Source organism: Meriones unguiculatus, chromosome 7 (genome assembly GCF_030254825.1).
Source record: "Meriones unguiculatus strain TT.TT164.6M chromosome 7, Bangor_MerUng_6.1, whole genome shotgun sequence".
In the NCBI taxonomy this organism is placed as follows: Eukaryota; Metazoa; Chordata; class Mammalia; order Rodentia; family Muridae; genus Meriones; species Meriones unguiculatus.
Window position 1 is genome coordinate 1280221 of NC_083355.1, and position 24502 is coordinate 1304722.

Consider the following 24502-nt stretch of genomic DNA (forward strand, 5'->3'; position numbering starts at 1 on the left):
CTCTTCTGGCTTTCAAGGTTCCCACTGAGAAATTGGCTATCATCCTAATAGGTTTTCCTTTATATGTAACTTGTAGGTTTTCTCTTGTAGCTTTCACTAGCCCCTTCTTGTTCTGTAGATCTAGTGTATTAACTATAATGTGCCATGGGGAGTTCCTTTTCCGGTCATCTCCTTGGTATTTGTGTGCTCCTTGTATCTTTGTGGGTATGCCTTTCCCTAATTTAGGGAAATGTTCTTCAATCCTCCTGAAGATCTGGTCTATGCCACTGACCTAGAACTCTTCTCCTTCTATACTTATAATTTGAAGATTTTGTCTTTTATGATGTTCCACATTTCCAACATGTTCCTTTAGTGTGTTAAAAAAATTTTTTTCAGTCCAGGCAGTGGTGGCACACAGCTTTAATGCTAGCACTGGGGAGGCAAAGGCAGACAGAGCTCTGAGTTTCAGGCCAGCCTGGCCTACAGAGCAAGTTCCAGGACAGACAGTGTTATACACAGAAACCCTGTCTTAACCACACACACTTGTACCACCCAAAATTTTTTTAATTAAAATTTTTTTCAAAATTGTCGCCTGTGTGGTCTAATTCCTCTACTTTATTTCTAAGTATCAACATTCTATCTTCTACTTGATCTAGTCTAGTTGTGAGGCTTTTCCTCTGGGTTTTCTAAGTTGTACTGAGTTGTACAATTCCACCTTCATTTCAGCTTGAGCTCTCTTCAGTATTTCTATTTCTTTACTGAAGTCAGTTTTCCAGTCCTGAATTGTCAGCATCAACTTCTGCTGTACATTTCTGCTTTGGGGGCATCACTGAGGCAGTTATTCTCTTTAAGTTAAATGAGTTGTATGTTTGCATCATTAACTTTTTTTAATCCTTTGATAAAGTTCATGACTGTTCTTTTAAATTCTATATCCTTGAGTTCATCTTGGAAATTCTCATTTCTATATAACTGGTGACTCTTGGTGGGTGGACTGGAGCAACAGAGTGACTTCAGTTCAGAAATCAGCAAAAGGCATACAAATGGAACAAACTGGACCTGTCTGGGCTAGTGTGGGAGCTGATTTACCCTACCTGTGCCTGGGGAGTGTGCAGGTGGCATGGATGGCCAAGCGTCTCAAACAGTCACCAAGTCAGGCCAGCACACAGGCTCTGTGACTTGGGGACTTGGGGTGGGGAGGACACAGGTGACTGGATCAGAACACAGGATGTGCGACCTAGACTAGGCCTGGAGCCCAGATATAGTGTGGGCAGGCTAGGTCAAGCAGGCTCATCACACAGCTGTACTCATGCAGATGTGCATGCGACCTGTCTTAGCATATTCCACATTTGTGTGGGTCCTTGCGGAAGCCAGAAAAGGGCATTGGATCTCTTCTAGCTAGAGTTACAGGCAGCTGTGAGCGTTCTGACATAGGTACTGGGAACCTAACTCAGATCTTCTGCAAGAACAGCGATACTCTTAACCACGGAGACCTCTCTCCAGCCCCCTGAACTTCCTGACCCAACACATAAAGTGAATGAATTGTAAAACAATCATGCTAAAGGAAGGAAATTAGAGAAAAGCGAAAAGCAAGCTGGAATAAAAACAGAGTTTGCTGGTAAGCAGTGTGCTCATGCCCTGGCAGCTTCCCTGGCAGTCTATCTTCCTCTGTCAGACTTGGCTTTATACTTCGTATGCAAGCAATTTGTGTCAGCTACACATCAATAAGACTACTAAACATGACATACAGAAATGAAGAGGCAGAGTTGGCAAAAATCTGCACTAAAAAAAAAAATATATATATATATATATATAAGAAGAAAAATAAAACTCAATGAAAAACTGGCCCGCGTTTGCCTAGGAACACCACCAAAAAAAAAAAAAAGAAAGAAAGAAAGAAAGAAAAGGCCAGTAAGCTAGAGACAGGCAGATCTCTGTGAGTTTGAGGCTAACCTGGTTTACAAAGAGAGTCCAGGATGACTAAAGCTACACAGAGAAACCCTGTCTCAAACACAAAGACACACACACACACACACAAACACACACACGCCGGGGGGAAAAAAAAGGCCAATAGGCACATGAAAATATGTCCAGCATGGGTCAGTAGCAAAGATGAAACGTTCCGAAAGGTACGATATTCAGAGATTGGCCAATCTCAGGAACATATGGAGAAGTCAAAACCAATTCTACACAAAGGTAAGTCTGCTGTTAGTCTCTGCATAAGAGAATTAAAATACATATGGAACAAACTGGATCATTTGAGCTAGTGTGTGAGCTGATTTACCCTATCCACATAAAGATTTCTAAATAAGTGTTTACAAGAGCCTTTTATTCATAATAAAAAACTCAAAAATGCCTGACTACTGATCAGCAGGCACCACAGTAAGCAAGCTGAATACCACCAGAGCAACACAGACATCACAATACAGAGGCACTCACAACAGGGGATCACAGCATTCAGGGACAGAATCCTCAAATTCCCACCAGGCACACATCAGACGGCCACAGGCTTCACTATGTCATTCACCGTGTGAATTCTAGACTTAGACACATCACAACATATCAAAACGCGTATGCTGAGCACCTTCAATCTACCAGATGTCCTTAACACTCAAAGGTGAGCACTATAACCTACAGTGCTGAGTCAGCTGCAGTATCTCATCTAATGTCTTCCCAAGGGACCATCCACCACTTTTGATTCTGGTCCACACAGTAGACCACCAGGTTCCAAGGCACCTCCTCCACAGCAGCCTGGAGCCTGTCTCAGCTGAGGATAGTTACAGGGCCCCAAGTTCAACAGAGCAGAGAGCCCACCCTCTCCCAGTACCTAGCAGGAACCCACTCCCTTCCTCATGGCCTCTGTTCATCTTCTGCCCTTCACAGCCTAGTACCCCAATACCGCCTGCTCCAGTGGATCAGCTTCCAGACTGTGTTTATTCAGCAGAATAAAAAGTATAAACAGTCCAGAACAAGCATAGCGCACTGGGGACGGTCTTAGTTTGGGCTTCTATTGCTGTGATAAACTATGCCCAAAGCAACCTGGGGAGCAAAGGGTTTATTTAGCTTATAGTTACACAGCATTTATCACTGAAGGAAGACAGGAAAGGAACGCAAAGGAACTTAGAGGCAGGAGCTGATGCAGAGCCCACGGAGGGTGCTGCTTACTGGCTTGCTCCACCTCCTTTCTTACAGAACTCAGGCCCACCAGTGCAGGGATGGTCCCACCCACAGGAGGCTAGGCTCTACCTCATCAATTACTAATTCAGAAAATGCCTTGCCGGCTTGCCTACAGCCAGATCTGTATAAAGGTATTTTATTAATTGTAGTTTCCTCATTTCAGATGACTTTAGCTTGTGTTAAATTGACATGAAATTACTTACCACAGGGACCCCAGGACAAACTATATTCATGCTTGACCTCCCTGCTTGCTGAGGCCCCACACCTGGCTGTCAGTCACCTGCCACTATCCCTGTGAATCCTGCCGTCCAGGACCCAGGCCGAGAGAGAAATGGCAGGCAGGGAGATGTAGCCTTGGCCAGGGGGTCTGTGGTGCTCGGATAGGGTTAAGCCCTTCAGACTGCTCTCAAGACAGCACTGAAGCCGGGCTAGGCCATGCTCTGTCACGTCCAGAAGGGACGTGAGAAAGTATTTAAGCTTTAGACTGCTGTAGAAACCTTAGCAACAAGTAAAATTTGCCAGATTCAAACTTCACTACCAGTTATTTTACCTAAGACACTCCGAGAAAGGGCACAGAGCCTCACAGACAACATTTAGCACTAATAATCACAGAAGAAACCCACATGGACGCAGGACATGAAGTTCTGGCTAGAGGGTAAGGGCATGCAGGTGACGGCAAGGTCAGTTACACTGTTCCAGGGACGGAGGCTGGTTACTTTCTGTTATTTTTAGTTGTGATTTGCTTGTGTTCTTTAAGTCTGTCAAGGCTGGTTATGGAGAAGTGTAAATTCTGCATGCTCTGCACAGTAGAACTATCAGGAAACCTAGCCCCAGGGTTTAAAATGGTCAGGAACTTTTAAAAACCATGCTTAGCATGTTTCTGCTAATTCTCCTAAAACAAAAACAAAACTACACCCTTTTCACCTCAGTATACAGTGTGAAACTGCTCCCTAGTACGTAAGTTAAACAAGGAAAAATAATTTGATATGATTTCTGAAAACAGCAGTTAAGGGTGTTAATTTTTATTCCTTGGCCTGATTATCTTTCTTATTCATTTGATAAACAATCAGATAATTTCAACTTGGAAACATATTTTTATTGAAACAAACAAACAAACAAACAAACAGCTCCACGGTCACTTCGCCTCTAAAACATCACTCGAAAAGATCAATACCTTTGTGACACCTGGTGGGAAAGCCGTCCCCCAGAAGGGCACGCGCAGCTGTGCTAGTGGCCATTCCCTGTGTGGTACCAAGGCAGAACAGCACCAACCCAGAAGGACAGAACCAAGACCATGAATAGCGAAGATGTGAAGCCCTGCCTGGCACACTGACGCAGGAGCAATAGCACGTGGCCAGTAGCAGTATGAAGTTGGTATGACAGCGTTTTCAGTAACTGTGCCCACTCAGTTTTTCCCTTCTACAACGTAAGTGGTACGTAGAACACAGCATAATGGAGAAGGAAATGTAAAAGGTGATTTTCGACACCCAAGTCAGAGAGACTATTACAGTTCTGTCACACACATTAATCCTTACCTTATAGCCAGGAAACAGTGAGATATGTTACCAACTGCAAAGTAGTCTGCTGTGGTCAAAATATCAATTCCGTGAGGGAAAGTACCCTGAGAAAAAGCAAAAGCAGAGGACAAAGAAGAGGTGAGAAATAGCAACTGAGGTGACTGCTTACTTACGCACACCTGGGCCCATGGAATGCCTCACTGGTGAGTCCGAGTTCCTCCTGCCTGCCTGGCCACATGCTGTACTCAGTCCAGCTCACCCTTCACACCCAGCTGCTTCAGTTTCAGAGGCTATAGAAGTCCTTCCTCTAGAGACACTCATCTCCGCAGTGCTGAAGTGGTCACTGTGCTCGGTCCCCCTTTCTGTTCACAAAGATAACAGCACAGTCCCCTAGAGCCTGTTGAGGCAGGAAGGCCAATGGACGGGAGGCAAGCCCCTACTCCCCACCCCCCCACCCGGGTTTGAAACCTAGCCTAGGGCCTACACCTCACTAGCTGCCATGAGGATAGATGAGGATGGATGAGGCTGACAGAAACAACTACTCTCAGGGCTAATAGCCAACCTCTGAAAGTATCAAGAAAAGCAGCCACCAGTCCCCAAACTCAAACACAGGAGGCAGGCCCCTGCATCCTCACCCAGCGAAAATCCTCCTAGTATAGGACCTCAACCCTAAAACTGTCATACTATTGGTGTTACCTAATATTATCACGTGTGGTTAAAAAAAAAAAACAAAAAACAAAGAACAAAAAAAAACTACAGTCTAGAAACTTATAAATAACTTTCTTAAAAAATATAAATGTAGACAGTCGTAGCCAAGCCTAGACAGCGCTACAGCTACTGTCCAGAAGTGGCTCCATCCCGCAGCAGGAGACTCCCAATCTGTGCACACAGCTGACACAGGTCTGAGAAGCAAAAGCCAAGAAAAGCAACAGGCACCCAGCACCAGCACCTGCCTCTACATCCCTGTAACTCACACAGGGAGCAATCTACTCAAAGACAAGGCATGTCCTCTGCACAGCAGCCAGCACATCACAGAGCTGCATCTTCTAGCATATGTATGTGTGTGACCAGATAAAAAGAAATGACAACAAAGAAATCTACAATTTGTGTCTGAAATTTTATATGAAATTGAGGCTATTTATTACCATGGTGACAATCAGCCCTCATACTACATTAAAAAAAAGCCAGTTAGTCTAAGGAAGTAATGGAATGTATCACCCACCTGGAAACCGGAAGAGCGAAAGGCCCAGGCCCAACTCAAACATCTGAGCTCTGCCACCCTCCTGCTCGCTGACATCTGCCTTAGGAGTGCCCTAGGCACAGACTGAGAGGAACAGCCACCGTCTCCAGCCAGGGATAGAAAATATAGGCAGTGGAGGAAGCAACTCTCCTCCTCCACGAAACCTGCCTTCATCACCGTCCTCAAGGCCTTCACCCTCCCGAGCTGATCCGGGGCCTGTCAGTATCTCACAACTCCACGAACGCTGCCCTGTGAACAGCCCGCTTGAGACACAGGGAAGGTGCCCCAACCCTCTGCCTGAGAAGAGAACGATGAACCAGAAAGTCAGCTTGAGCTGGAGTAGGACCACTAGAGTGTGGCTCCCGGCCCTGCCACACTGCACATTTTCTGTTCGCTTCTCACATTTCTGTGTGATGGTGTGAAAAGTGTGCTTAAATGAAATGTGATTTCTATAGAACTAAAAGAAGACAGAAGCTCCATGTTTAAGGAAATTAGTAAAGACACCATTTGGCTAGATCCCTCCAGATTAGTGTATTCTTAAAGTCAAGATACACATTCAAATTTCATTCTCCCTAGCAAAACGCTGGTCCATTCTGAATTAGGGAACCAAGTAACAGAGGCACGATCTAAAAGCTGAACCACTCAGAGTGAGGCCCTGACCCCTGACGTGAAGTTAAAAGCAGAGTGCGACCCCTGAGGCGTGCTTGCTTACTGGAGGAGTGGCTTTGCCCCATTTTGCGGAAATGAAAAGTTTTGCTTTAGCAAATGCTTTGGATTGTGTAGTTACTTACCAAGGAGACCCCAGACTCATTTGTAACAGTGAGAGAGAAGCCCACAGCCCAGCAAAGGTGCTACTGCAGTCTGTGTCACAGGAAAATAGCACATGACTGGGCACATATGTGGGAGCACAGGTTTGGCTGTGACCAAGAAGAATGGAGAGGTCTAAATTGTGCTCAGCAGGACCCATATCACTCAGCACCAAAATAAGCAGTAAGCAAAGACCCTGCCTAGCTAGATGGCTGTCCTCTCCTCCCCAGAGAGGGACCTCAGCACCCTATACCCCAGCTTTCTCACTTGAATTCAGGTAGTCTGGGATCTGGGCGGGCCACCTGCACAGAGATGTGACCCAGAACACTCCAAGCAGCCACAGAACCATGCGGCCTCATGCTGGACCTAGACATGGCAGCTGCCCCCTGGCTAATAACCCGCACAGACTTTTAGGCTGCAGGAAGAGAACAGAGCATACATACATTCACACACACACACACACACCTGGTGGGAAGCCCACTCAACTAGCCACTTGGGGGTCTTGGCCAGGACGGCAGGCAGGCAAGATCTATTCAAATCTTGTGTCAAGACCTACATCATAAGCAGACCAACTCAAGTGGAGGAGTCAGCTCCCCTGAGTCACTCACTGGGCAGCCCTATTACTTCCTGCACTACTCCCAGCATCCTCTACTGTAAACACTTGGCTACTGACAATATTCTGACCCAGCCACTCCACTAAAACCTTACCTAGAGCACATCCATCTTGCCTAGGCTTCTCTAACCCATCATCCTTCACACACAGACTACTCTGCACATCATTACAGTGCCTTGCCATCCTTCTGCCTTCCTCACTTGTAGCATTAACAAGCTCCCAGGCTACGTTCTATCAAGAAACCTGTGGTGGTTTGAATAGGAATGGCCCCCAGACTCCTGTGTTTGCATGCTTGGTTACAAGGTGTCAGGAGCCAATGATTCAGGAATGGACTCGAGACAAGCAAGTGAGGTACCTGGCAGTGGCCCAGCGACGCGCTGTCTATGATAGGTGTGACCTAGGAAGCAAAGTCCCTGGGTAGCTCATCTCTAGATTGCTTCTTGATGCTGATTGTCTTTCCATGCCTTTATTTCCCATACCCTTCATGTGTATGTGTGTGTGTGTGTGTGTGTGTGTGTGTGTGTGTGTGTATACACACACAATTTTATGGCATAAAAATATATCTATTCTTCATTGCCTATGCTCTGATGTAACTGCTTTTCTCTGCCAGGCAGATTCTTGCAGAATCATTCTCAGAATGATTTTATAATTCTTGATAATGACTCCTACATTGATCCAAGTGGCTTTTTCAGCCCCCTCCTACAGAATAACTAAATCTGCTAGGAATTCTGTGATTTTTTTTTTTTTTTTTTTTTTTTTTTTTTTTTTTTTGCTTGTTACTGACACATAAACTTCATTGGATAGAAAGAGCCTTGAAACAGATTTTTTACTTCAGATGGCACCATGAATCCTTGTATGCACCATAAATTTAGGTTTAAATTTCCCATGAACCCAAATAACAATAGGACTACCAAGCATTGTCTAATTAAGTACAAACCTTAATGTCAGAATATATTCAAACTGTTCTGTCATAATTCCTTATACCTTGTCACCTTTTGGCATTATATACTGTCATTTTAAATTTACTTTGTTTCTTAGAATGAAAAACAGATAAAATTATTGTCCTGAACTTACTAAGAGATAGCTGAAAAATCTGCAGCCAGGTCAGTCCTCACTGAAAAGACATATATTGGGCCCTGTTAATCTTAAGGCCTTGTTAACCTTTGTCACTCTGAACTCACTATGAACTTACATAATGGACACATAGACAAGAAATGTTTAATTTTAAAACATGTAACCTGTTGTATTTTAGAATTCATCTATTTTTGTGATTAATTGCGTTTCTGACTATGAGGATTTAATTCCTTTGTCTCAGAAGGATACAAGCTGAGACCAGACAATAAACATTAATGGAAGCCCACTGGGGTAGAAGCCCACTGGAATTCGCTTCATCCATGAGTTGTAAATACAAAAACATGTGTATAGATACGTTTGCATGTAAATATGTCCATCTGTCTGTTTCTTGTACATATGTTATATGAGTGTGTGTCAACTGCCTGTCTGTATGTAAAGAGCTCCTTTTGTATCATCCATTGAATGTGTGTATGAATATGTACAGGCCTCTATGTCTGTCTGTGTGTGTGGGCTGACACTATGGAACTGGCAGCCTATACTTGCTACACTTTCTACAGAGGAGATGCTGGCAAGAATCATCACCCTCATTTGTAAACTGGGGATCTGAGGGTCAAGTTTAAGTTTTTTACTTCATCGACCCTTCCCCTTGACTGTGTGTGCATTAATGGTCTTTTCTTACTTTTTCTTCTCTTTCCTTTTCCTTATCAATTTACCGGTAAGTTAGCAGACCAGGACTTAACTAGCAGGCTGCAGAGGCCTCCAAAGCGGCCTGCTCCTACATGGGGGCTAACCTCAGATCAAAGAGCCCCCTTTACAATCCCCTGGAGGGAAGGGGGGGTTAAACTTTCCTCCTTTCGTAGTCCCTGGTCCTACAGAAAGAATCCTGGGCTCCCTCCCCTCTTTCTTTCTTTCAGTCATGATCAGTTGCCTGAGCCATCACCTTAGAGACCCAAGAGATAAACTGAACTAGAATTCCACATCCTGTTCCAGATCCTACCCTGAACCCTGGAGCCTTGCTAAAGGAGAGAGACATTGGCAGCATACTTTAGCATCAGCACTACTAGGAGGTGTGGTCTTGTTGGAGTAGGTGTATCTTTGTCACAGGAAGTGCATCACGGGGTGGGCTTTGGGGTCAGAAGCTCAAGCCAGGTCTAGTGGCTCACAGTCTCTTGTTGCTGCCTGCTCATGAGATGTAGAAGTCTCAGCCACCTCTCCAGCACCATGTCTGCCCACCGTAGCAATAATGGACTAACCCTTTAAACTGTAAGCCAGCCACAATTCAATATTTTGCTTTGTAAGAGTTGCCGCAGGCATGGTGTCTCTTTACACCAATAAAACTCTAAGACAAAACCCTAGAGTGAGCATTCTTAGCTGGTTTCTCTCAGGGACCCTGAGACTCTTTCTCCCTGTCCATACTCATCTTGGTAGCTGACCCCTTGCCAAGACCCTAACCCAGTGGTTGTCACCCTTTCTAATGCTGCAACCCTTTAATACAGCTCCTCATGTTGTAGTGATCCCCAACCACAAATTACTTTGTTGCTTCACAATTGTAATTTTGCTACTATTATGAATCATAATGTAAGTATCTGTTTTCGATAGTCTTAGCCGAGCCCTGTGAAAAGGGTCATTCAACCACCCACAAGGGATAGTGGCTCACAGGTTGAAAACCACTACCCTAGCCTCTCTCCAGCCTCTTGCCAGACTGACCACAGACCCCAAATGTTCCAGAATCTTACACAGGAAGGAATCAAAACCACTTTCTTTTTTGAAGTTGTTTTTTTTTTTTTTTGGGGGGGGGTAGGGAGGATTAAGACAGGGTTTCTCTGTGTAGCTCTGGATGTCCTGGACTCACTTTGTAGACCAGGCTGGCCTTGATCTCACAGAGATCTGCCTGCCTCTGCCTCCCCAAGTGCTGGGATTACAGATGTGCACCACTGCCCCGGCTCAAAAAGACTTTCGAGGCCTATAAATGGGTGTCAAGACTCAACGGCACAATTTAGACGACCCCAAACACAACTACAGCCCTAGTGAACATCAAGAGCAGCTGTGGGGCCAAGGCTTCTGGAAGGTGAGGCAGAACTGCCTCCAAGCACAAGCTAGGGAATGGCCAAAGCCTACAGGGTCCAGGGACTCACCTCCGACAAGCCACGTGGTGCCTGATACATGCACAGCCTACAGCAGTATGTGAGACAAGATCCTGCCCTGCATGAAACATTCCTACACAGGGTCTCCTGAAAGATGCACGGAGACCAGTGCTCCCTGATCGCGTCATGGCAGCACTTGGGTCAGAATTGTCATGTTTATTAGCTTGCTCTGAGGTGAGGCTCATTCATTACCCACCCAACAATACAAGAAGATGTGAAACTAAAGCTGTCAAGATTCCGGCCTGTAAGCCTACAGGAAGTTTCAGAAATAAAGATTTATAAAGTGGCCTTACCTGTCTCCCCACATTCTCCTGGAAGGCAGCCTAAGGAGCAAAAAGAACAAACACAGGAGGTGAGTGAGGTTTGCTTCTGCTAAACATCAGAAGATAAATTCAAAACAAACACAGTACAGTGTAAATGACCCATGGCTTTACTTTTTAAATAAAAGTCCTCTTTGTTGGCTGACCAGAGCCCTGAGGGTGGTTTGTCACTGTTTTTATGTCCTAGTGCTCTTTAAAACCACAGTTTAAGAATTCCATTTGTGAGATCAGATACAACCTGAAGGTGGCTTTTCACTGGGAACACATTTTCACACTAACACCCCAACGAAGGTCCCAGAATTCAACTGAGAACAAACTACACAGGTCCACAAGTAGAAGCCACTCCTAAACGCTCATCTTTGGGAACTCCGCGGCCACAATTCACCACCATCTCCAAACCCTCAGAACTGCCTCCTAGGACACACCTGTCTCCATCCAGCTCTCTGAACTACCTGAGGCTTAAATGCCAGACACAGAATCGGGGCTGAAAATGTCCCATCTGAACTTGAGCAAAATTAAGTACTTCTAGGTAAACCTTTAACAGATGACACTTCTTTCTTCGGTGACAACTTTCCCTGCCTCCCACACTTTCCTACCCAGGACTGTCTGAACAAGGTGACAATGAGCCTCAAGCCTGGTTTATTGCCCAGGAGGGTTTTGAACTTTGCCCAAAACATCCACAACTGAGTTCCAACCAGGTCTAGAGACAGGTGTAGACACCAGCTTCATACGGAGCCGGAGCAGAGCTATACACAACATGCACCATCCTAGCAAGCAGAGGTGAGAACAGGCAGAGGGGAAACGCAGGGGTAACAGAAGAGACACCCCTTACCTAAGCAGACATTCCAACATGGGTTGGGGGGGTCAAAGTACTCACAGATGCACAAAAAAGAGAGCATGTCGAACCAGAGGACCCCAGGAACTATGCACCAACCCCACAGGACTGGTAAGCACCAGGACAAAAATGTGTGGTATCTCCAGGACAGAGCCTCATGGCAGGGCCAAAGTATTGGGTGACTTGCCCTTAAGTGACCCTCAGGAGTTTCTAAAATGGGGGAAAACAGATGCTTTTTGCTGTTTACCATTTTGTGACTTTTCCAAACCCCCCCCCCTTTAAATTTACTTTTTTTCCTGTATATGTGACTGTTTTGCCTTCTTATATGTATGTGCGTCCCATACATGCCTAGTGTTCAGGGAGGTCAAAAGAAGATGTCTGGTCACCTAGAACCGTTGTGATGGATGGTTGCTTGTGAGCTGCCACGTGGGTGCTGAAAACCAAACTAGGTCCTCTGGAAAAGCAGCCAATATTCTTAACCACTGAGACACTGCTCCAGACCCATGCAACCAATTCTTTTGCTTTTTCAAGAGAGTACTTATCTGTGTAGTCCAGCTAACCTAGAAATTGCTCTGTAGACCAGGCTGGCCTTGAACTCAGAGAGCTGCCTGTCTCTGCCTCCCAAGTACTGGGATTAAAGGCTTGTACCACTACTGCCCAGCCCTTGACAACACCAAAGAAAGGTGATGTAAAATGACACAACACCAACTTAAATATAATGTAACACTTATAAGCAGGGGTATCTTCAAACAAAGTAAAAATTAATACCAGATTGATACTGAAACCATCTTGAAAACGAGAGGTTAGGAGATCACCTAACACAATGTGAAGACAGACCACATGGACTTCACTACAGAATATGCCACTAGCACAGACAGAAGACAGAAGGATGCTGGGAACAAGGTTAAGTGGTTTATAGCCTTTACACTGAAACAAGACTAAAACCTGTTTTAGAGATGCTGTTGGAGAATGAAAACAATCACAGACTACAGAGGGTGAAAACAACCCATAAACTATGGAGGATGAAAACAACTATAGACTAGAGATTTGCAAAACACACATACAATATAAAAGACGAATATCTAGAAACCATAAAGAACTCTCAAGCTCACCAATAAACTAACCATTCAATTAGACAAGGACTAGGACTTGAAGAAGCACATCTCATGCAGGAGGACACAGGTAACGAAGGAGCGCCCCAAACAGACTCAGCATCACTGGAGAAAAGGAAACCAAAACCACCACACACTTAACGGCACAACCAAAACAGCACCGTGGCCAGGAAAAACCAGGCACTCCCCACCACGGCTCAGCGAAGACGGGGAGAACACATGGCAGTACAGTCACCCCGCAAAGTTAGAAGATGGGACCCAGAAACTGTACTCCAGGCATATACCCTAAGAAACAGAAACTGTGCTCCACAAGACTCCATGAAAGTGCTCATAATAACCCTCAGCCAGCAGCAACCCAGATGTCCTTCTACAGGTAAGCGGCCCAACAAACCAAGGCTCAGGCAAAGAACAAATCCTCCCATGGCAGGAGATGGCCAGGAACTTCCCAACATACTGAAGACACCCAGTGAGAGTTCCAGTCCCAAAGACTGGTACTTTAGCAATGTAAAAGCATTACAAAATTGAAAAGTAAATTAATGGCTGCTAGCAGCTGAGAAGCAGCCATGTTTAAAAGGATCATACAGGGACCTCTGTGGCAATGACTACTGTGTGCCGGAATTGTAAAGGATTCACAGGTATGTGTGAGATGCAGCCACACAGAACTGACATATAGGACGCACGCACACAGGACACAAACAACTAGGAGTCCTGACTAAGACTACTGAGCTGTCTTAGTACAACTGCGATGTTGCCCAGAGGAGAACAGAGGAAAGGGTAAGCAGACTTCACTGAAATCTTGTAACTCCTCAGGGAACTCTCGATAGTGTCAAAATAAAAGGCAAATGAGAAAAGAAAGAACGAATTAGAATGAAGCATCCAATGAAATACTGTGTGGCTGTGCTTTTTAAATCATGAATAGGTATTTGGTTTTGAGGTAGTCAAGTGACTTTTTAGCTTTTGTACAACTACTCTGTAGCTGTTTTTCAACCTTTGGACCAACCTTTTATTCTTGTTCTAATTTCCACTTGTGCATAGTCCTTTCTTTTATGTTGGACTCGGTTTGTCAATGTTCTCAAGAATAGAAGTCCATTCACCTATGCTTGATTCAAACCAAGAATCTCACAGTAAATCCCTACAAGTGCTACTGTGGTGACTGCTTTACTGGGTTCTTTCAGCCGATCTCCTCTGAGGCCTTGGGGTGTGAGCTTTCCAAGGAGACAGGGGCCCACATACAGGACCCCACCTCCAGAAAGGGAATGCAGTGCAGACAACCGAACTTACAGAGGCTGCTCTTCTGCAGTTCACATTTCGGTCAAACACGGTAGCAATGACCAGAGCACTGTAACAACAAGGAAAATGGTTAGTTAAAATGAAATACACTGTCAGTAAACTGCTTGTCTTGCAAGCACGAGACCCCTCATACAGTGTTGAAGGGGTGGTGCACGCTTATAATCCTGTACTGGGAAGGTGACAGGAGGACCTCGGGGACTGCTGCATCTACCCTAATGGCTGAACACCAGGCTGGCAGGAGACCATGTCTCAAAAGAGGTGGGCAAAATTCCAGATGATGATACCCAAAGTTGTCTTCTGACCTCCGTGTACTCAGGCATGGGCACAGACCATGGGATATCCTTCCACTGTTCATTCATTTGCTCACTTGCTGGACATCTAGGTGAGCCTCACAGGCAGCAGGAAGCAGGAAGTTCAGGAGGCTACAGCAGATCAAAGCAACCTCTCCTTAGATGGCATACCCTGAGCCTCCAGTGCCTTGGAGAATAATGCCTTTTCCCCACTGAGATCATGTGTAACCAACAAGATGAAAAAATGAATGGTACTAGAGAATGAGAATTGGCAGTATGCAAATGGTCGCAACTGGGCGGCTGACACTAACACTCCTACACCCCAGCTGCCTATGCCTTCCAAACCATACTCAACAGCAAGAGCTCTGTGCAGCCGACAGGCAGCTTGCCCCATGCAGCACCCAAACATACGGTTTCAACATTTCCCACGGGCTTAACCATGTGAGGCATGATGGGGCATGCAGTGGCAGTATCTGGGGTTGAGAGACACAGACATGATGAAGATCAGATGAGGTCAGCAGGATGAAGACCCAAAACGGATCCTCTGGGCTCTACAAGGAGGACACACACCACACACTCTGCAATCTGTCCCCTTTAAGAGTCTTCAGTGTTGCCTCAAGACTCTGATTGCAAGGGGGCCAGCAATACAGGCAGCCTCTTGGCCTTGGACCCAGACCACAGTCAAAATAAGCCTTTCTTTACAAAGAAGTGTCCTTCGAGGGACACTTGCTATGGTAGTGAGAACAGTCAGCCAGGGACAGCAGTCACCATGGAAATACCACAGAGAAGGCAGCCATTAAGTCCCAACCTTTCCTACAGCCAGAAGCAACAGCACCACAACAATCCAACTTTTCCCAGCTCTCCTGACACTCAACAGCTTTAAGTCTCTTTCTTATGTACCAAACTTCCTGTCAGAATCTAGAGAGCCCTTCCTATCTCCTGTCTCTCGGCTCTCCCGCATCCTACCACCAGTTACTGCTCTGGGTCACACCCTCAAGGGAGATGCTTCCCAGGGAGGCATTTCCCCATCTAGGTCCCCACATCCCTTGGAGCCCCGGGGAGAGTCTCAGGGAACAGCACGGTGCAAGACCTAAGGACCACAGGCCAGCCAAGTCTGTCCTTCGAACTCCTTCTCAACTTTGCCAGCCAAGCAGTGGGCACGACTCCACGCCCAGGAACCAGGTGGAAGGCCAGAGGCCTATCCCACTCACTCCTACACTCTGGGGCCACTACCTCCTATGGGCCTAGGCAGGGACAAGTAGCCTCCACATGAGGTTGGAACCCTGCGCTCAGGGAAAGGGAACTTAGGAATGGTGCTAAGCAGACATGTGCCAGGCAGCCAAAACTGCCACAAGAGAGGACCAGCACAACAGAAGATGACAAAGTGCTGCTCTGTAATTCCAAGACATAAACAGGAGAGGGGCAGGGACACAACTTTCCTGGTGTGTGGTAATCGCACCAGTAAGTCACAGTAAGAAGAGGGGAACTCTGATTTATAACAGAGAGCTCATCCTACCTCATCGTTTCAACATTTTTAAACTGTTTCTGCCTAACACATCACAGCAGCTTTTGGGAACAGTCTTCAGGTCACAAAACTGAGGCCTATATACATGTGGTCTCCCAGGAACTTAAGCCAAATATCTACTGGTGTGTGTGTACACATCTGACCTCCCCGGCCCAGATCCAGGAACATCTCAGAAGACAGGGCAGAAAGAATGTAAGAGCTGGAGTACAGGAAGAGCACTGTGAACTCTTGTCTTCTGGACATGAAATGGCCATCGCACTCTTGAGCTCACGGCTCCTATAGTTATCTACACAAGACCTACTCAAGATCCAGACAAACTGAGCAGCCAACACTTCAGCATTAACTGGATTTGCTGGACTGCAGAAAAAGAAGAGGGCCTGGAGGTGGGTAGGAGCCTGGCCAGGGTTGCCAGGAGAGTGGAGTGTGGGTAGAAATATCAAGACACATTACAATGTGTCCATATAGAAAATTGTCAACATTAAGTAGAAGATACTCTAATTTTTTTTTTAACGAGTACATTTGGCATTTATTCTAAATATGCTCTTAAAACGGAAATTTAAGTACTGTTCTATATTACAGCCTTGCTATTCAAAACGATGTTTTTCTAGATAAAGAAATTAAGAATTTCTGCTTTCCTTAATGTCTGTCTAGAGGAAATGGAGGCTCCAGCTGATGATATTGAAAGGTCTTGCAGCGCTGAACTCTTGGCATTTCCTGTTCATGTACCTGCCTCGGCTACTATGTCAAGCCATGAACCACTGACTAGTGAAGAGAGAGGATGAACACAGAAAACACCCGCAATCCCCTCCAGACAGCTCTGCCCTCTCCAATGTCATGGACATGTCCCTTTTACCTGACCTCCTAAATCCCCAGTCAAGCGTCCTCAGCACTGCTCCAAGACTGTCTGCCTGCAGACAGCCGACTCTGCCCTGGCAGGCTGACCAGAGCCCAGTTTCAACCATGCCAGAGCCCAGTGTGGACTCTAGAGGAGTCAGACTACCCAGAAAATAAAGCTCTCCACATTCTACCCCTCCAGGCACTCGGCATAGGATGGGACGAGGAAAACCCCGACAGGTATGTAGCCGGCTTCAGCTAGGTATGGTGCTAGAGCCACCGCTGTACGTCAGCAGAGGATGAGGTCAGCTTTCCCTGTTTCAGGGCTCTGCCCACACCACCTTTTCTCCTAAAACTCTTTCCACAGGTGACTAGGCAGCTGTGCAGCTGCAGATGTGACCTGATAAGAGTAGAGATAGGGGAGCCGTCACTAGGGGCCCTCCTCACCCTCCTTGTGCTTCTCAAGTATATGGGAGGCTGAGGGGCACCACACATGTATGGGTAGGCCTCTCTCCTACGCTCAGCATCAGCACGAGAAGCTCGCTCCACGGGGACCGTGCGCAGTAGGAAGGCAGCCGCAGCAGACCTGGCCACCTACCTGCTTCTGGGGCCACCCTTCCCACAGCCATGCCGGCCGGTCTGTGTGCTCCCCAGAGCCCTGCATGCACGCTCCTCAGAGTCTAGGAACCTCACAACTATTCTTCTCTGGGCAGTGGGGTTGCTGCTGAAACTGAACACAACACAAGCTATGCCATGCCGACCTCTCCAAGGTATGAGCAAGCAAAGTGAGCCACAAGACACAAAGATGGGGGCATGGAGTCGGAGTCCAGTACAGGCTGTCAGCACAGAGAGCCTGGATGTAACAGGTATCAACACAGCAAGAAAAGGAATGGCTCACACACCATCAAGCCAGCGTTTCCTCAAGCAAATGCTGGCAGTTGCTGCTTCATTAATCTTTTTTTTTTTTTTTTTTTTTTTTCTTTTTAAAGGAGGGTATCAAGATAGGAATTCACTCTGTGGCCCTGGCTGCCTTGAACCCACAGTAGTAATTCTCCGCCTTAGCCTCTCAAGGGCTAACATTACAAGCATGCGTCAGGATTTACATGTGTCATCAAACTTTAGAGATTATACTGGAAAATGCTGCTTTTTTAAGTAAAAGTACGCTTCTACTTAATGAAAACAAATCTTCATATACTTATGAGTACAAGTTTTTTGTTTGTTTTTTGAGACAGGATTTCTGTGTAGTGAGTTCCAGAACTCGCTCTGTAGACCAGGCTGGCCTCAAACTCACAGACACCCTCCTGCCTCTGCCTCCCCGGTGCTGGGATTAAAGATGTGCACCACCCTGCCTGACTACAGCAGATTTTAAAAGACTTTCAATTTGGGCTAAATGTTTTAACTTTTTTTTTTTTGCGTATGTGTCCACATGTATGTGTGCTGAGCCTGAGGATGCTTCACATTCCCTGGGGCTGGAGTTACAGACAGTTGTGAGCTGCCCGTGGAGGGCTAGAACTAAACCCCAGTCCTTTGGAAGAGCAGCTAGGACTCCTGGCCACCGAGTCGTACCTCTGTCTCTGGACTACATCCTTAAAACTGACTCCCTACTTTCAGAACAAGACTGGCTTATTTAGAAACACAAATAAGTTTCAAGTGCAAAGAGGTTTAGTGATATTAGTCAAACAGAAAGAAGAAAGTGTTGTCCTAGATCACTGCTTCCATGTGTACTAACCGTCACTTGGGCCTCAGTCGTCCACAGCAAGATGTCCCAGAGTCAAAGTCACTATGCCTCTCACTTCAGAGAAAACCTAAAGAACAACACCTGGCACCCACAGTGAGAGCCACCATCTGAAGAGAGGTACTTGTGGGTGTGTCCACCTGCTTGATTTCTCTGGGGAAGCTGTGTGATAGCTCACCAGCATTTCCCAACACAGAAGGGATCCTCTCTCTGCTGTAAGCCAAGGGACAGCGGCAAGCTTCAGCCTGCCCTCTCCTCACACCTCAGCTCAGCACACACAGTGAGAACAGCAATCACCCACACTCATTTTTTATGTGTGCGATATGCGCAGCACTCAAAAGCAAGCACACTTGCTTCTACAGGAAATAATACAGAACTTCCATTCTGAAGTAATTTTTTAAAGAGAACACTAATAACTCACTGTCCATCTGTGGTTTTTTTAAGTTGCAAATTGCATTAAAATATGAGCCATGCATCTTACTGAACTTCCCTAAGACATAGCAGAACCACGTCCTTTGGGGTCAAAGCCAAGCCAGCACAAAGCTGGGGCTGACAGACCAAAATTGCCGGCCTTCTCCTCAAAACAGAAGTTTTCCTCTCTCTGGAAGCTGCGCCATTCAGAGAAGCTGAGAAGAATAAGACATAGCTTTGAGCAATGCTTGCTATTTCCTTTTTTTTTTTTTTTCTTTTTTTTTTTTTCTTTTTTTCAGGACAATCTTGCCCTAGAGGAAGAGATCCTCCAGAGCCAATCCCAGGCCATTCACAGGCAGCCCACGCTGCCCTGCCGGTTTGCACAGTGGAGGTGAGAGTCAGGAGGTGCCCCTGGCACAGGCGGGCCTGGGCGGAGTAAACGTCAACAGGAGCTCAGCTTACAAAAGAGTTTCAGGTGAGGAAATCACTGGAAGGTGACAGGCAGAGCGTTCTGGCAGGGCAGACAGTTTGCTTTCTTTCCTTCCTATAGATGGGATTTTGACTTCTGGTTAGAAAGAATCGTGTGGGTACTATACAGTCATCTCATTTTCAATTCACATCTTACTGCTCCTAAGCTGCACTGGGCTTTTCAGAAAGCCAGACTTGTGCCACAAAACAGTCATTCCTGCTCCACCTGTCTTTTTGCTCAAAGCCAAAGAAAGATGGTTTTCAAGGGCAATCGAAAGAATTTCAAAAAGATAAAAATACACCTTAAAATCTTTTTTAATTCCAAAGGCAAAGTTAACACTGTGCGGGGGAGAACTACCAATCCCATTTCTTCAACCAAAAGTTAAACAAGGCTGTCCACTGCGTCAGCAGCTCCAAGGCACGGGAGGCCTCTTCAGAGGCCTCTCCCTGGTTCTTTCTGACAGATATTCTGTATTATTCTGGGAACTATATTTGGATCTCAACTGTACTTTTACAGGATCCACTGAGGAGTTTGTGAAAGTAAAGGTACCAAGATTTTATCATGTGCCAGAATTAATGGGCTTAAAACCTGATAATTAAAAGGCATGGTCACTCATGACGAACCTCTCAGGCAGGTCTGCAGGGCACACCCGACCGATACTCAGACAGCACAGAGCTCCAGGCGGGAGGTAGTGCGTGCCCCCAGCTCACTGGCGCACCTGACTCACCAGGTGCCCTCCCCCGCTGATGCCTGGAGTCAGATGGGCCAGGAAGGGCCAGGCACAGGTTCCTCAGAACCTGTCCAACCGGCTAGAAATCTGCAGCAGTGTGGCTCCAAAGGGCACTGCTGCCCATCGGAGGCAGGTGTGGGCAAAGGGGCCAGAAGAAGCCTTCTCAGAAGAAACTCTGTAGCAGCTACCACTGTCGGCTGGCTGCCAGCTCAGGAGAATCAGGCATCTGTGAAAGAGAGGGCTGGCTGCCAGCAGCCAGACACTGCAGTTTCCATGTGCAACACACAGACATGAACTTGCCAGCAACCCCTGAGCTTGGTCCCACAAGTCAGCAAGTCGGAACTCCGCAAGCCCAAAGAAACAAGTAGACCCACAGGAGTTTCTACAGCTAGAGACTGCTGCACACCAGCTACTCCTTGGCCAGGAAATGCAGGGTCACTCCAGAGCCTAAGCTGTACATAACACGAAGGCCACTCCTTCACCACCCACTAAGATTCTCCACTGCACACCCAACGTCTCAACCCAGCATGAAGAGGACTTCACACCCCCGCATGGGCCATCCCACACTCACAGCAAGCTCAGGTCACCTAAGCTCTGGGAAGACCATGCCCAGCTCAATCTGGCCACCTTCTCCAGTCCTCAGATAGTAAACCTCACAGCCAAGAGCATATGCAGGCCAGCTCAGAGTGGCCTTTTGTTTTTCCTGAGCATGAAAAGAGGTTGAACGTTGAACAGGAGATAGACACAGACCCAGGTGTGACCCTGACACAACTCTGATGAAGTGCCAGGAGATTATGAAAGGTGGAAGGACTCTTGGCTCTGAAGTGCAGCTGCCTTTTCTTCCCTGAGTAGTAAAGGATGACCCTGAAGCAAAAGGTTCCTTCAGCAGCAATGGAAGTTCCTCACCATACTGCTGTATGGGAAAAGCTAGGGTTGGAGAAGACAGGCCACAGCCCAAGACCCACCTGCAGCCGTAATACCAAATCACAGTAGCTAACTTCAGAGTCACACCATGCCTACCAGCCGTGTGTGTGTGTGTGTGTGTGTGTGTGTGTGTGTGTGTGTGTGTGTGTCTGTCTGTCTCTCTCTCTCTCTCTCTGAGGTTTTTTGAGACAGGGTTTCTCTGTGCAGCCCTGGCTGTCCTAGAACCTGCTCTGTAGACCAGGCTCCGAGAGCCACCTGCCTCTGCCTCCCAATGGCTGGGATTAGAGGTGTGCGCCACCACTGCCCAGACGATCAGCCATGCTTTCCAAAGATGGCTCGTTCCTTACAAAATCCACCCAGAGATCAATCAGTGTTGTGATACAGGGTCTCAGCATGAAGTGAAGCCAGGCACTCTGTGGGAACTGTGTGGCCTGGCTTTTCACTCTGGTCCAGACGCCCCACAGGTCCTTCCAATCATGAGGAAGATGGCTGGACCTCTCACCTGCACCTCTAGCCTTCAAAAGCAGCAGAACGGCCTGGAGTCCTCACATTCAACAAAGGAGAACGGTGAGATAGCCACACTCCCCCTGACATGGCTGCATGCTCCCAGGCCAACGGACCAGCACCTGTTCCCATTACCCTATTCCCTCCCTCAGGCCATCCTGCCTTCCTACCTCCTGCATCAGAAGAGGTAGAAGGACATGGCATAGCATCCTGTTAGACTGAACGGAATATGTCGGATTGTTTTTACTTTGAAACAGGAAACAACTGCACGTCAGAGCCAAGGGTTGCCCCAGTCCTTCAGTGTCCTGGCAGCTCATCAGAGCCATGTCAGGGTCACACCTGGCTCTCTGCCTACTCAACACTCAACCTCTTTTCATCGTCAGGAAAAAATAAAAAAAGGAGCAAAGACAGCAGCTACCCACAAGACAGAGCCCTATAGACCCAAACTGGATGACACCACTGGAAAGGTGCGCCACTGCTCGGGGACACGTGCAAACAAGAGAAGAACTGTTTGCTACTTACACAATATACTGCCAGGAAGCTGAAGATGAGGACATGAAAGCAGCTGCACGAACCTTCCTCAAAGCCACATAAACAGCACACAGAGGATGCACAGCATCCCACCACAGGGCAATGGAGTGGGAAACAGAGCTCACAGACACAGATGGGGCCAAAGGCTCAGCAGAAGCCCCTGGACAGTGGGGCTCTTGTCCCTTCCCACGCACAGACAAGTCTACAACCAACAGTACAGCTTCCTGACCACCATGCACGTCTTGTTCTCTTTGAACATGCATATATCTTTGTTCTCATATACCACTGGTATATGTTTATGCTCCATGAAATGGAACAGCTCCTTTTGGAGAGCAGGTGGCGCATGTTAGAGGTCCAGAAGGAATCTTCTCCAGCTGTGCCTTGGAATGAAGTGGGGGAGAGCAGCACCAAAAGGATGTTGCAGGGGTCCTGAAAACTCAGCATCTGGCTCACGCTTTCAGAACTGTGGGAGGCATAGGAATAGGCTGCTTCTGTCTGTCCTGCTGTCCTGAGTTCTGTGAGCACTACACTTACCCCTCCCCTTCACTCAGCAACTTCCCGTGTAAAGAGAAGAAGAGAGCTCTGCTGGGTAGGAAGCATTCTAGAAGAAGAGTGCAGGTACGTGGTCACTAGACTCCAGGACCTCGTGGGGCAGGGCCCCGGGGTGGGCAGTAGCTCAAGGTCTGTAGGGTCTCACTAGTGACCTCTGGAACTCCATGCCTCTGGCATGGTGCCAGAGGTAGACTGCCTGACTTTCAGGAGCATTTTTTTCTTTTTCCTTTCCCTTGGAAAGATGCAGAACAAGTCTCAACACAGGTGACTCTTCAGTTTTTATACAGCACTGGCACATAACATCCGGCAGGGGCTCAACTTTTTTGAGTGTGAGCTTCATTCTGCTTCTTTCTTAGGAGCCGAAGGTGGGCACCAAGTAGTTCAGTGTGTCCACCATGCTACGAGTGTCGTAATGGGTCCTCTCAGTCCAAGTCATTCTGTGCCCACATGGGCGAGACCTATGGTTTGACCTGTCCTCTATGCGTGTCATCTCTAAATATTCAGCCGGGTCTGAAGTAGGGCCTGGAGCCCATCTGCTTCCCTGGACAGCTGTGTTTGGAGCCTATCTCTCCACAGAGCAGACCCTCTCCGCCCCGTGCGATGAGAAGGAGGAGCAGAGAGCCCAGGGATGCTGACCCTCTCCGCCCCGTAAGATGAGAAGGAGGAGCAGAGAGCCCAGGGATGCTGACCCTCTCCGCCCCGTGCGATGAGAAGGAGGAGCAGAGAGCCCAGGGATGCTGACCCTCTCCGCCCCGTGCGATGAGAAGGAGGAGCAGAGAGCCCAGGGATGCTGACCCTCTCCGCCCCGTGCGATGAGAAGGAGGAGCAGAGAGCCCAGGGATGCTGACCCTCTCCGCCCCGTGCGATGAGAAGGAGGAGCAGAGAGCCCAGGGATGCTGACACTCTCCGCCCCGTAAGATGAGAAGGAGGAGCAGAGAGCCCAGGGATGCTGACCCTCTCCGCCCCGTGCGATGAGAAGGAGGAGCAGAGAGCCCAGGGATGCTGACCCTCTCCGCCCCGTGCGATGAGAAGGAGGAGCAGAGAGCCCAGGGATGCTGACCCTCTCCGCCCCGTAAGATGAGAAGGAGGAGCAGAGAGCCCAGGGATGCTGACCCTCTCCGCCCCGTAAGATGAGAAGGAGGAGCAGAGAGCCCAGGGATGCTGACCCTCTCCGCCCCGTGCGATGAGAAGGAGGAGCAGAGAGCCCAGGGATGCTGACCCTCTCCGCCCCGTGCGATGAGAAGGAGGAGCAGAGAGCCCAGGGATGCTGACCCTCTCCGCCCCGTGCGATGAGGAGGAGGAGCAGAGAGCCCAGGGATGCTGACCCTCTCCGCCCCGTAAGATGAGGAGGAGGAGCAGAGAGCCCAGGGATGCTGACCCTCTCCGCCCCGTGCGATAAGGAGGAGGAGCAGAGAGCCCAGGGATGCTGACCCTCTCCGCCCCGTGCGATGAGGAGGAGGAGCAGAGAGCCCAGGGATGCTGACCCTCTCCGCCCCGTAAGATGAGGAGGAGGAGCAGAGAGCCCAGGGATGCTGACCCTCTCCGCCCCGTGCGATAAGGAGGAGGAGCAGAGAGCCCAGGGATGCTGACCCTCTCCGCCCCGTACGATAAGGAGGAGGAGCAGAGAGCCCAGGGATGCTGACCCTCTCCGCCCCGTGCGATAAGGAGGAGCAGAGAGCCCAGGGATGCTGACCCTCTCCGCCCCGTGCGATGAGGAGGAGGAGCAGAGAGCCCAGGGATGCTGACCCTCTCCGCCCCGTAAGATGAGGAGGAGGAGCAGAGAGCCCAGGGATGCTGACCCTCTCCGCCCCGTGCGATAAGGAGGAGGAGCAGAGAGCCCAGGGATGCTGACCCTCTCCGCCCCGTAAGATGAGGAGGAGGAGCAGAGAGCC

At 47.9% G+C, this 24502-nt stretch overlaps 1 protein-coding gene across 2 annotated transcripts in view; it reads right to left on the reverse strand.

Moving 5' to 3' along the window:
• The window catches only part of Tbcd (tubulin folding cofactor D), a 163518-nt gene that overhangs the window by 53186 nt on the left and 85830 nt on the right, over positions 1–24502 (reverse strand). For both annotated transcript variants that reach the window (XM_021654200.2, XM_021654203.2), the window contains exons 15-17: positions 14097–14154; positions 10842–10871; positions 4689–4774 (exon numbers count right to left, since the gene is read on the reverse strand). In XM_021654200.2, the coding sequence (XP_021509875.1) occupies positions 4689–4774; positions 10842–10871; positions 14097–14154 (174 nt within the window). The remainder of the gene's footprint in view (positions 1–4688; positions 4775–10841; positions 10872–14096; positions 14155–24502) is intronic.